The sequence below is a fragment of the Spermophilus citellus genome (assembly GCF_964194105.1).
Source record: "Spermophilus citellus genome assembly, chromosome: 8".
Lineage (NCBI taxonomy): Eukaryota > Metazoa > Chordata > Mammalia > Rodentia > Sciuridae > Spermophilus > Spermophilus citellus.
In genome coordinates this window covers 97939490-97952692 of record NC_138189.1, presented here as the reverse complement: position 1 = coordinate 97952692, position 13203 = coordinate 97939490, and the positions used below count along the sequence as shown (strand labels likewise).

General features: G+C 35.0%; 1 protein-coding gene across 2 annotated transcripts in view; it reads right to left on the bottom strand.

The window, feature by feature from the left end:
- COL25A1 (collagen type XXV alpha 1 chain) overlaps window positions 1-13203 on the bottom strand; it is a 453131-nt gene that overhangs the window by 104188 nt on the left and 335740 nt on the right. For both annotated transcript variants that reach the window (XM_081304125.1, XM_081304126.1), the window contains exons 10-11: window positions 2483-2509; window positions 422-466 (exon numbers count right to left, since the gene is read on the bottom strand). In XM_081304125.1, the coding sequence (XP_081160251.1) occupies window positions 422-466; window positions 2483-2509 (72 nt within the window). The remainder of the gene's footprint in view (window positions 1-421; window positions 467-2482; window positions 2510-13203) is intronic.

The window sequence follows — 13203 nt, the reverse complement described above, 5'->3', positions numbered from 1 at the left end:
TCTGGATTCAGAAGGTTTTATAGATTCCCTCTGTAAAAATAACTTTTGTTAACCCAGAAACAGTACCTAGTTTAACCATGACTAGAATAAACTAGAGTGCATTTTGTTCTTCAAGAAAAATGTTAAATTTGGCATTTCCCTAAGCCATTTATATTTATGAAAAAGATATAGCTGTATCATACATATAACTGATCAAACTGGCATTCAAAATACTTACAATGGAAAATTTTCAGTTTCTGACTAGTGCATTTTTTAAAATGACACAGATTTGATCATTTGTACCATACTTTCCCATACTTCAGAAGTATATGTAGTCCTTTTATAAGCACAAAAACTTATTGTTAAATCATTCACTAGAATCATTTTGTGATTTGAATGCTCTCCAAATTATAAAAGAAATTATATATTCAAAGGAACTCACCTTTTGTCCATTCATTCCTGGGATTCCAGGTGCGCCAATGGAACCCTAAGAAGATTCATGATTAAATTAAGTTTCATAATCACATAATATTTCAATTCTAAATTTATATTGTGTTAGTTATGTCAGTCATAACTTTACCTTGGTAAAACATCACAGAACTTATGTGCAAAAAATTATAAGATTATGTTTTTTTTCAGATTGTATTTACTGTCTGAAAATATATAACATAGGTAGTCTTCAAACTTTCTCAAAAACTCAAGTTAAAATTTAAACTTGTTTCCAAATATCCACTTAACCCTAATATGATTTTAAAGAATTTCATGTCATAAATTGAGATCCATATCTATCAGAAAGTTATATGGCTTTAAATTTTGTTGTTAAGAAATAAATAGCCTTTGTTCCATCTGGAAAAAGCCTTACACTAGCAGTAATTCTTGAATTTCAAGAGTGTAAATAACATAAAAATATATTAAAATAACAACTGTTTGTTCTACACCTAAATAAAAGACCCATGTTGTAAACTCAAGATTTTTTATTTGGAGTATTTTCCCCCTGGACTCAGGTAGTATGTTTATGCCACCCAAATTTTAATGTCTTCAGAGTGGACTCAAAAAATATCATAAATGTTATACACTGATCAGGGAAAAAAATACCTTCTGCACAAAACATTTTAAGATGTGTGTGCGTGCAAGTGCACACATACATACTTGGGTGAGTATGGATGGTTGGGCATCGATGGGGTGCACTGAGAGTAGGAAAGCTAATTTGACTCAAGAAAATCTAAGTCATTTAAGTGGACACAGAAGCATTAGCAAACAGTGATGTCATTTCCCTCCCTTACACCTCCCTTTTAGGCTCTGGAGAAATCATTTTAAAATACAATGTGCTTATTCTTTGTCTAGAACTAGAAAACAGATTTTCTTCTTTGTAGATGTATATTAAATTTCTTTAATAATAATGGGAAATTTTTTTAAATAGTAATGACCCACCAAAACCTGTTCTAAAAATCAGTCTACCCTTTCCCCCTCAAAAAAGTAATTATATGCAAAACAAATTAAGATGGTAAATTCCTTGGTTCATTCAATGATTATATGGGGTGGGTCATTAAAGTACTTCCCGAAGGCTGAAGCAGTAATTTTAATCCTGGTCGAATGTGGATTAGGGTAGCTTTACAATTTCACACCATGCTTAATAGAGACATTATTGAGAGAGACAAAGTGTTCCTATACACAAGTTGTCTCACCACTCATTGGCTTTTACTTGGTTTGTAGGATTATGTTTCAACAGATGCCACATGCCCAGTGCTTGAGGGATAAAAAGTCTCTATCTTTGATGGATTCCAAAGATAAAGAATAATCACTTTTCCACCTGTTATAATAAAATTGTTTTCTTTAGTTTTCTGCAGGTTAACTATCCCTTTTTCCCCCCTGCAGGAGGGGAGGTTAGTGGGGAATGGGGGACTTCCTTCTATTTTGTTTGCAAAGAGCCTTCTTCCTGCTAGTGACATATTTACCTCTGTGGTACTGGTGTAATTTTAGAAACCCTAGATTCTCCCCCAGGAGAATGTAATGGTCAATTTGGATGACTGTGGATAACACTGAAATGACAATCAGGAAGTCACTTTTTCAGTTACCTTGGCAAAGGACGACACTTGGTGGACCCCTGAAATGCAGCAACAAACACATTTTTCGTCCTGGGCAGTTCTGAGGCCCTTTGGCTATTACATATTTGAGCAAGACCATGCATTCAATTTGCAATGTCATTCGATCTTTTGCATTTTAAGTTTTGTCACATTGTTTAAACAGTATTTGAATTAAAAATTCAATAACCGACACTTTCAGCAGACAGCTTAACAACGGTCTGCTGTGGATTTTCAGAATTTTCTACAATGGAGTTGATTAGAAATCTAATGCTACTCTGTATGAATTATTTTTAGAAAACAGAATGTACAAACCAGATTGCTTCAGCATGGCTTTACAGTAGCTAATTCTGTCCATCTCTCTTGCAGGCCATTAGGCAATGGGAATATAATTATTTCCACAGCATTGTTGTATACTCTACCTTTTGTCCTGGAGGCCCCAGAGGACCCTGAAAAAGAAATATAATTTAATCAACATAACACTATAGCCATTCAAGCTTAGATGACTAATTAAATCTGTCCTATTCTGTAGGTTCTCTTTGCTCTACTGAAATACAGTGATGCTCAAGGAAAATTTTCAGTTGGAAGTACAGATGGGTATTTTTTTCCCATTTTATTCTTTTTTGAAGAACATTCAGCATATGCAATAGGGCTCTGATTGTTTCTCCAGGGAAAGAAAAAAAAAAAAGAACATTTGCTGTTCCAGTGCCTCTGTTTCTTCAAATACTTGCAGATCTATCCTATCAATCTCATTTAGAGGGCTGCAGGTATTTTTGCTAGAAGCTGTTACAATGCAATGCAGTTCCCCAACTAACGGACATTATGTGAATTCTGCATCTGCAAAACTTCAGTAAGCAGATTGCAAAGGAAATAATTAAATAGCTTACAAAGAAACATACTTTGTTCTATTCTTTTTCAGAGGAAATGTGGTCAATTGACCTGCACAAAAACTTGTTTACAAACTAGGGGAGGCCAAGGTCAACTGTGGCGCTCAGTTTGTACCTGAAAAAGGAACAAAAGATGCTGCCAACTGTTGCTTAGTCTATAATGGGAGTTGGGGGATACAATGTTTAGTGAGATGAATGAGAACATTTATACAGAAAATGTAAATGTGACAGTTTTGAGATTTAGCAGTTTAAAAATCACAAAGTCAGTGTTGGGATTCTGTTGGCTTTATTTAGAGCAAGGCATGGCTTTGGGAGAGTGGAAAGGAACACAAGGAGATATAGCTACATTTCTGACTTTTTGTGTCTATTTTAAAATTAAAATATTAAATACTTCTAGTCTTTTCAAGAATATATTTACTTTTTTGTATGGTTTATTGAAGTTATAGACATTATCATTTCATGTAAAAGCTCTTTTGCTCAATACACTTTAATTAATGGCAATCTTATTTTCAATGTGTGACATTTCCATTAATTAGGATCTTATATTCATACTCAGTTACATTAAATAAAACACTAGGGTGGTCATTAGAGGAAGAACTAGTCATGCATCATTATTTAAAATTAAAAATACACAATGTTCAGGAACATTGGTGAAACTGTTCCTCATGGATCTTTTGTAATCCTACAAGTAAGACTAATAATTTCCTCCTATAATCAGCTTTAGGTTATTGAAAGTTCACCATTTACTACCATTTTTATATATTCCTATTGATATCTTCAACCAACCCACCAAAATTTTAATGAGCTTGCTATCTACATATCTGTGGTCACTCTCCCTACCCATTCTAATTCTTCTATTTAAAATTCTCTGTTTCAGGTTTGCAGAGAAAATAAGACACTTCAGGTGTAAATTCCCTGGACATCATGTCTCTCATCAACTCCAATCCACATGGACCCTTCTCCGGTATCAGAGAAAGAAGATTCCCGCCTCCCATGCAAGGCCAATTCATTTGGTAGGCTCTGGAATCCATCCTTGGCCTCTGTCCTCAGGGATCTGTTTCCATCAATTACCCCTACATCCGTATCAGAGCCTCCCCTTCTCCACCAGTTCCTTCTCCTTAGCACATAAACATGTTTAATCATTTCCTCACTTGGGTAAATTGTTTGGGAAGTAAATGTTAATGCTGAGTAAAAAGCAGAGTTTAGAGGTTGTGGTGATAGGAGATCTGAGAATGAAGACAAGCCGTGGGTCTTATCATTGTCTAGGATTCCATTTTCTCAAGTGTCTCTAGAGCATTTCACGTCTTAAAATGTTGATGTTAGAAAGGAAATCATATAACAAGGAGCACATTAATGCAATGTTTAGACTGAGAATGTGTAGGTTCAATTCACAAAAGGTTTCTTTCCCATTGTAAACCTAACTTTGCCACTTGAAAAAATATTATTCCCTAAAACTGGATATTTCATTACATGGATATATAACCCTGGAACGGACTATTTAAAATGAAAATAAGAGCAAATTGTACATCAAATATTTTAACTAGAGGCCAACATATCTGGTATTTTCTATTTTGGTTTATGCTTATGGTCACATCAAATCAGAGATTTAGAAAAACTGATCATAGCTCTGAAATCCATAAAATTATATTGGTTCTATATTTTAATGCAATATTTATGGATAATTGTAAAGAAAGCATAATTGTTCCATTCACTTTTAGGAAACTAGTGTTATTTTTGGTAAACTAGAAAAATAAAAGCAGTTTTTAATATTTAACATTAATTTTGAATTGTGAATACATGTCTTATAGTCATAATTCTGCTGCCAAGAATACATTCTCAGCTATCAAAACTGTGTATACAGTTTTGAACTCACTAGTAGAAAAAATGCTATCAAGCCAAGGAGAATATAATCCATTTCCAAGAGGAAACTGGGAATAGAGTTCCATGTAAGGCAAAGATATACATTTGCAAGTATACACACAAACGTACACACCCCAGTTATTTTAATGAGCAATATTTCCATGCGTTTTTAGTATCCTTGGATGAATACTACTACTATGGACCTCTAATGTTGTGATAATTAAATTTAAACCTACAAAATAAGATTTCCCTGCTTAACATTTATTTTGAAATTAGAGTATGTTGCCAGTTGGTTAAGATGTCTACTTTTGATTAGTCTTGTGGCTTCTGGTACAAATAAAGCAATGGACAAATACCATAGATTCATTCATTAATTGACTTAATCTTTCTGAACTTATTTATACTTTCAGCTGCACAATAGCTGAATGAAGTAAGTCATCAATTCATTATTTACTAGTGAAACTAATGCTTCTTATTATTCTGAAAATTAAAATTCTAGTGGTTTAAGATTTCTAAAATAAGTCCATTATTATTATCCCTATAACTCAACAAGTTTGGATCAAGTAGTTTTCCAAAGTAGGGCTATAATCTTCTTGGTCCATTTTTATTAATCAATGAAGTGCTCCTTTCTTAGACATTTTCTTGACAGGCAAATTTGAAATTTGCATATACTTTGCACACAACCAAATAAGGTGGAAATACTCAAAATAAAATTTTTATTTTTCTAGATAGTTTCTACATTTCAAGTTTAGAAATTATGCAACACATAGAATCTTAACATATTAAGCTATATTTCTTTAACTCCAAAAATTCCCACTATAATTTGAATCTTAAAATATACTCATCTCACTATAGTTTCTGGTTGATATAAAATGCTTAAACTTTGCATTGAAGAATTATGCACATAATTATGAACATAATTCTACTCAAAAGATGAAAATCAAATGAGATACTGAAAAATTCTAAGTGTGAATTACCAACACCACGTAGACCTTTACACCAGAGTTTCCACAATCTTCCATAAAAGACCACAGAGAAACGGGCCAAACAAAGTTCAGATAGAAACTTGTAAACTAGTAAGGAATTATACAGCGCACTTGATTTTCCTTCCTGTTTCCCCTTCCCTTGCTAGATTCCATTTCTGAAGATTATGTACAATTTTCAGCACATGGTGAGCAAGTAAGTTAAAGAAATATGATAGTCCCCATGTTGGTGATCATCTTTCCCAATATCAGTTAACTCTGGCCTGAGAGTGATTCTTTACTCCTGCTCTGAGCCCCTTGGATACATAAGACTCTCTCTCTGGTCCAGTCCTCTTCTCCAGCTGCATTGCTATGCCCTTGTTGGAGCCCTCATCTCTCTTTCACCTAGCTAATGTGACAGCCATCTAATGGCCACTCTGCTTTTAGCCTCCTTCAGTCTTTCTGCACACTGCTGTCTGAGTGAGATTTCTAGAATGCTAATGGTTCCATACTTCTACTTAAACATCCTTTGATGGCTTCTCAGAGTTGAAGCTTTGGTAATAGTTGTACATCATCCCATCAGCCATGCTTCCAACACCTCTGGCTGCCTGTTGCAATAAGGGGCTTCTCTCTGATCCTCTCCCCTGCAACCATCTATAAATCAGAGCTCAGTGTCCCTGCCTGTGGGGTTCAGTTCCCTTCTTTTGTTCCCCAAAGCATCCCTATGTTAGGGCCTTTTCATAGAATTTGACAACATTATTGTAATTGTTTGGTTACTTCTTTCTTTACCCCAAACATCTTTTATTATGCATAGTAAGTGGCATATATTAATTGCTCAGTGAATCCTATTGTGCTCGTTCATTTATTCATTCACTTCACAGTTTGTGAGTACCTACTGACTGCCAGGCAAGGCTCTAGGCACTGGAAAGCCAATGTCGACTAATAAGACAAAACTCATGCCTTCCTGGACTTCATGTTCTAGTGAAGGGAGAAAAACAATAATAGATGAAAACAAATTGAATCAAGGGGTTAAGTGCTAAAGACAGGGAAGGGAATGGGAAGTATTTTAAATGGAGGGTTGGTGAAGACCACAGTGACAAAGTGACTCCTGAACAGGCAGCTCTGAGAGAGGTCAGGCAGGCCACATGAATGTAGAAGGGGAAGGATGCTCCAGGCAAGGGGACAGCAAATGCAAGGGCCAAGAGCTGGGAACAGGAGAAGTGGGTTCAATGAACACCCTGGAGGTTACAAGTAAATTAGATATGGAGAGGGAAGGGAGATTGTATTTGCATGGCCTTGTACGGGCTTCTGAGCACAACGGGATTTACTTGGAGGGTGATAAAAATGATAGAATAAGGAATAAAGTCAGTCAAGATTTTTTTCTTATAAAGACAATAGTGTCTCAAGATATGAATGGCAAGGCTTCTTACCCTTTTGTTTACCTGAATTATTCTAATGCTACTGGTTTATTACAATAGCCTCCAGATTTACTTCTAAGTGTAAGAGTGGGTGGAAGAACTCAATTCTGGCTTCTACAATCAAACAGTAAAACAAAGATCATTCTCATTGCATGACATCATAAACACTGAAAGTGTTGTGTATATCAGTCTATGGTCTCTAATGAACCTCTGAGAGTCATTATGCAAACAGTAGCTGGAATTAGCAATCCAAGTTAATCTTCAAAGCAGGCAGTTAAGAAATTGATGATTCTACAACCATTCACATATATTCACATATATTTTTTAAAAGTCTTTTGCTTGATAGATCATGGAATGGAAAAAAATTAATGATTTTTTCTGACACTAGTGAAGTTAGCATAGATTTGATTGAGGTATTAATTACTTAAACAGGATGCAAAGTTTCTAAATGATGTGCTTTAGGAAGCCTCCTGGGAGATGTTTTAAGGCAAGTTCTGGTTGCCTGCTATTAGGAAATGATGTAGGGGGCGGACACAGTTCCTGTTCTGTCCCTGATGGCTAACAGTAAAATCTGAAGCTCTGAAAGCTGCTGGTCATTGCTGTATATAAGAATATACAATCAGCTTCTATAATAAAAAAACACAGGGAACAAAAAAGAGGTGGTCCATTGGTAATGGGGAGAATTAAAAAAGCCTACACTATTAAGCCATTTAAAATTAATTCCTTTTTGAGTTAAGAATTTTTCCATGATTTAATAACAGTGAGACATAATGAAGAAAATGCTGTTTTAAAGTCTGGTTCCATTGGGAATAATGATAGCATGTATAATCTAACTTACAGAGCCATAAAACATCAGTACCAGATTTTCTCAAGGATTTTGTGTAACAGATTTTAATTACAACTTTTTGAAGATATTAACCTGGTCAAATGCCTCATAAGATCACAAAATACATAAACTTGGTTTATAAAAACTTAAGAGGAAATTTGAAACAAATAATGGAAACTTGTCTGATTTAAGAAGCAACCATTTAAGATGTACTTACATAAAATTCTATATTCTACTTGGATGTTTGATGTGGGAAGGTTAAGAAACATAAACTCTAGCCACTATTATATGTCTGTCTGGAGTGGAATTCAAGAGATGTTTTACAAGATTGGATTTCATAGCTTAAGTGTGTGGAGATGCCAAACCAGAAACTATTGGGAATGTTTAGAATATAAGAGACTGTGCTGAAATGTTTTCATTGTGAAAGCCAATGATTTAATTGAACAGTCTGTGGAGGAACACAGCATAAACAAGAGTGAAGGCAGTGCTGAGATGGGGTAGCTACACCTCTTGGATCAATTCCTCATGGACCATATCTCCATTTATACTTATCATTTATATTTTCCCAAGTAGTCCATATCCTCCCCCTGTTAGTCTTCATTTGAAGTTGTTACTCATTCTTCCAGGGTCATAGCTCACACACCTTGTGAGCCTTCTTCAGTTCACCCAAGGCTAGTAGATTTTACATCTTCAGAATGTAGGTTAGCACTCAACAAAAATTATTGTTGGCAAAACTAAAACAATTCATGAAGGAATGTAAAAATTATAAGATCCTGTTTTAGATGTCCACAATTATTTTACCAAACTGTCATCCTTCTACCTGGTATGACACTGGAAAGAGCTCCTGGTTTGAGGCAACTGTTTCTGTTTAAGCATCTGAGACTTTTATTTCAATAAGGTGGCTCCATAATTTCTTTGACAAAAAATTTGCCTAAAACCTGGAGCTCATTAATAAGATGGTGTTCCATGGCACTACATCTATTCATGAACATTTGATGAAAACATTTCTAACGGACTAATTATTTTTCAAAAGTAGCAAATTTTTTTTTTCTGACTCTGTATCTCACGGGCTGATTCTCCCTGGGGGGGAGGGGATACTAAACAGGGATGATTCATTTATTGGTATTTCTCAAAATCATGAGGCTATGACCTTTTTAAGGGAGGTCTCTTAAAACTCAGGAAATTAAAGAGGTAATACATTTTTCTCACTGCTTGACAAAACCAGAACCCAAGACTAAATATTGAGTATTAAATACCACTAGCCGATGAAAGACAGATCTAGGTATTTGAGAATCTATGTTCTGATCAGGTTCCAAAACAAGAGACTCTATATCACCTTTCACCAGATATCCACAGTTGAAATTAGCTCACTCATTCCTTCTACATATTTAATAAATTGTTTCTTAGTGCTGAACCCCAAATGGAAATGACCCAAAAAGAAAGAAAAATTAACAGGCTCCTCTGCCCTCCACGATTACACACTTCCCTTGCGTATCATAAAAGAAAGAGATTTATGGTTCATAAAGGCCTATCACCCCATACTACACTCAGCAAAAAATATTTCTATTGGGTAAAGTATTAAGTGCTTTTCCTATTTTAAATCAGCAACATTGAGAAACACTGGTTCCTAGAATTTAAATATTCCATGATCCACAGAAGGTCTTAAATTTAAGAGTATAATAAATAGTCATATGTTACTAAGATCTGTTTTCTATCTAGATAGATCAGTGTTGTCTAATAGAAAGTTTTGCAATTATGGAAACAGTCTATACTGCTCAACCCAATAGGGAAGCCACTCGCCTCAAGGCTATAGAACACTTGAAATGTGGTTACTTGCAATTTTTAGAAAGTGAAATTTTAATCTTACTTAATATAAATTAGTTGAAATTAAAACTGTTACATACACTAGTAGATACTGTATTGGACAGTGTGGATTTAGACTAAAACACATAAAACTGCAATCAGCTGGATTTCAGCATACTTCTGCCACTATCCACCTTATGACCCCAGCCAAGTTACTTATGTGCTGTGTTTTAGGTGATTTCTAAGATATCCTCTAAATCTGCTGCTGTGCCTGATTTGAAACTAGCTACCTAGTGTGACTAGAAATTAGTGCAATTACTTTTCCACTGTCCTCATGAAAATCAATCTTTTGGTTACAGTATCCATATTCATGAGCCCATGTATATATTCCAAATATATTCCAATCTATAACACTTAAAAAAATGTAAGAAGGTGCAGAAGAAAAGGCAATTTATAGTAATTCTGTTAGATTTATCCTGCTTAGCCCCACCTCTGGGGTGAAATGACATCATTTGGGAGAAAAATAAGAAGCTGATTTATTTATATTAGTATATGATTTATTGATTTGTTATTCATTCAGTTTATCCAACATAGGAAGTACCCACACCTACAATAAGATGTGACAAATATTGTGAGATGCTGGGCATGAGGGAAGATGACAATTTCTTACTTTGTTTGGAAAAGGATGCACGTACATGTGTACATGTGAAGTTTTCTCAAAGGAGGTGACGACAGCAGATCTACTTTTTTAAAGCTCCATTCAGATAAGGGACTCTTGAACTCCCCTTAGACCCAATTAAGAAAGCTCCTGTTTTGGGACCTGTGATTTAGAGAGTTCTTCTCTGGTTGTGTTTCTTGTGAGGTTAGGAATCTGTGAGTTGGTGGGTGCCCACCTGTATTCCTTACCACCTCAACCTTAAATGATGCTTTGGGTATTAAAAACCCTGGAATTTTCTGCTCCAATGACTTCAAACACAATGAGTTGCCTCTTTCCCAGGTCTATTATTCTGAAGGTGAACCACACTTTTGGTGTGCACAACAATGAATTGGAAGAGGGGGCAAAGAGGTGGTTATTTTGAGGGGTGTGCATGAAATTTGGTCCTGTGAGCATCCAAGAGTCTGAGTCTTATAGTTGTGAAAGGGGTGGGATAAAAAGGAAGCAGGCCAGGGACTAGGAGCTTGTCACACAACTCTTCCCAAGTCACCACATTCCAGCTTTGAATTTTAAGGAGGGCAAATTTTCCATGTCATTCCATGAATTTTCCATGTCATTATGAAAACATGTTTATACAGGTTAGAAGATAGAACATATATCACTTAATAGTTTATTAGCTTGGTTTGTAACTTTGTGATATTTACACATCTTGTAGGATGAATTCCATTTGTCCTTGCCCTAAAATGTGTATATTTGTCCTAAATTTGCAAATATAATGCAAAGACTTTAGATAATGTTATTATATCCTCACTCAAAAGTCACATATTTTGCTTCCGTATTTCTACAATAGGTTGGATTCTAAAGTTAAAAGAAATGATAACTGGAGAAGTTGATTACAGTTTTGAAGATGATTTAAAAATCTTTATTCCTTTGAAATTTAACATGACTGTTGCACTTAACTGTCTGCAGGACACACACACACACACACAGAGCACATATATCTCTAGTTTATAATAAAACACAGAAGGATAATAGGACTTTAGAACTGGGAGGGTACTCATGTCATTTTGTCTCACCACTTTCTTTAGATGAGAAATCGAAGGTCTAGATTTCTTAATTTGTTCAATATAACATAGGTTCTAATACAGACTAGAACAGTGCAAAGACAGTTGACCATAGAACAAATTTACAGCCCAGAGATCATTAAGTATAAAGATACAATGAGGAAAGAGTACAGTGTTATTTACTCAGACTTTTGGGCTTTTTTTTTTTTTTTTGAACTTCTGCCATTTGATTATGCTTCTAAATGATGGTTGAACATCCTTCCCCAAAGCTGAGATTTTGTTTCTAGGAGACAGAACCATCCTCAAAAGAAAGCAAATGTTCCCCTCTGTTCCTTCACTATCACAACCTTGGGCACCTCTGGAGATGTCTGTGGCCCACAGAAATGGACACAGAGCTCCCTTGGGCCATGCAACTGGGAGGGACCCTGGGCTGGCACAGGAAGGAGGAGGCATCACTTGTCTACTTTCTCTGGGTTCATTTGGGAAACAAAGCATTGCAGGCTTGGGACAAAGGCACCAAGGAGGCGGGAAGGGCACCGTCAGTGTGGCATTTATATGTACTTCATGGACAATCAGATTAAGTGAGGATAATAAAGCATTAGGACGGTTGCTAAGACATCCCAGCAGGCAGGGTGCACAATTGAACACCCAGTTTTGCCAAACTGCATTTCATTGTTAAAATCTAGGCTAATGCCTATGCAAAGATGATTTTCTTCATTTTTGTTATTTGTGCTTTGATGGTTTCAGATTTTGCTTTCTCTGCCAGATCCAAATCAGGAAGAGTCTGCTGTTGTCTCCAATGTCTGACATCTGCTGATCAAGACAGCAGGCAGATCAAAGTTCAACTGAGTAAAATGATGAATTTTATCAAATCTGTGCACAGTGATGTATATAACTGAATATTTAAAGCAAGTGTTGGTTATTTCACTTTTTGTTTTAAATCAAACAGAAATAATTATTTATGCTTATGCTATTAACTAACATTTTTAAAAAGCATGTTGTCACTTGGGCAACAATGTATTAAATGTGTTTACAGGTAAAACTAAAAGAAACTAAAGAATATCTATAAGTTCTTCAGACACAAATCCAAATTTCACTTTAATGAACAATTTTTTTTTTCTGAGTTCTGAATTCACAGATACCATCAAGGTCCAATAAGTAACAATTTGAGTATTTTTATAGTTCAAAAAGAGATGACAGATATGTTTTGTAGATTACATATATTTGTGGAAGGGGAGATGGAAAGAATAAAGTTTCAGAAAATTATATAATCTATGAAGCTTTGGATATAGATATTTTGAACTAAAAAACAATATTCAGCAAACTGGGACTAGTTGGTGTGTGTGAATGTGTATAAATATATACATATATAATATTTATAAAATATATGTATATAATATATATATAATACATATAATATAAATATAATATAAATATATATATTTATTTATTTTAATGTGGTGCTGAGGATTGAACCCAGTCTGGGCCTCATACATGCTAGGCAAGTGCTCTACCACTGAGCCACAACCCTAGCCCTAGAGGGTATATTTTTTAAAATGCCATTTATATTTCATGTTTCTGAGAACTTCTGCATTTGTCAAATAAAGAAACAGTAAAAATATCTAAAGGAAGAATACCTTCAAAAATACGATTTTAACCACTATTTAC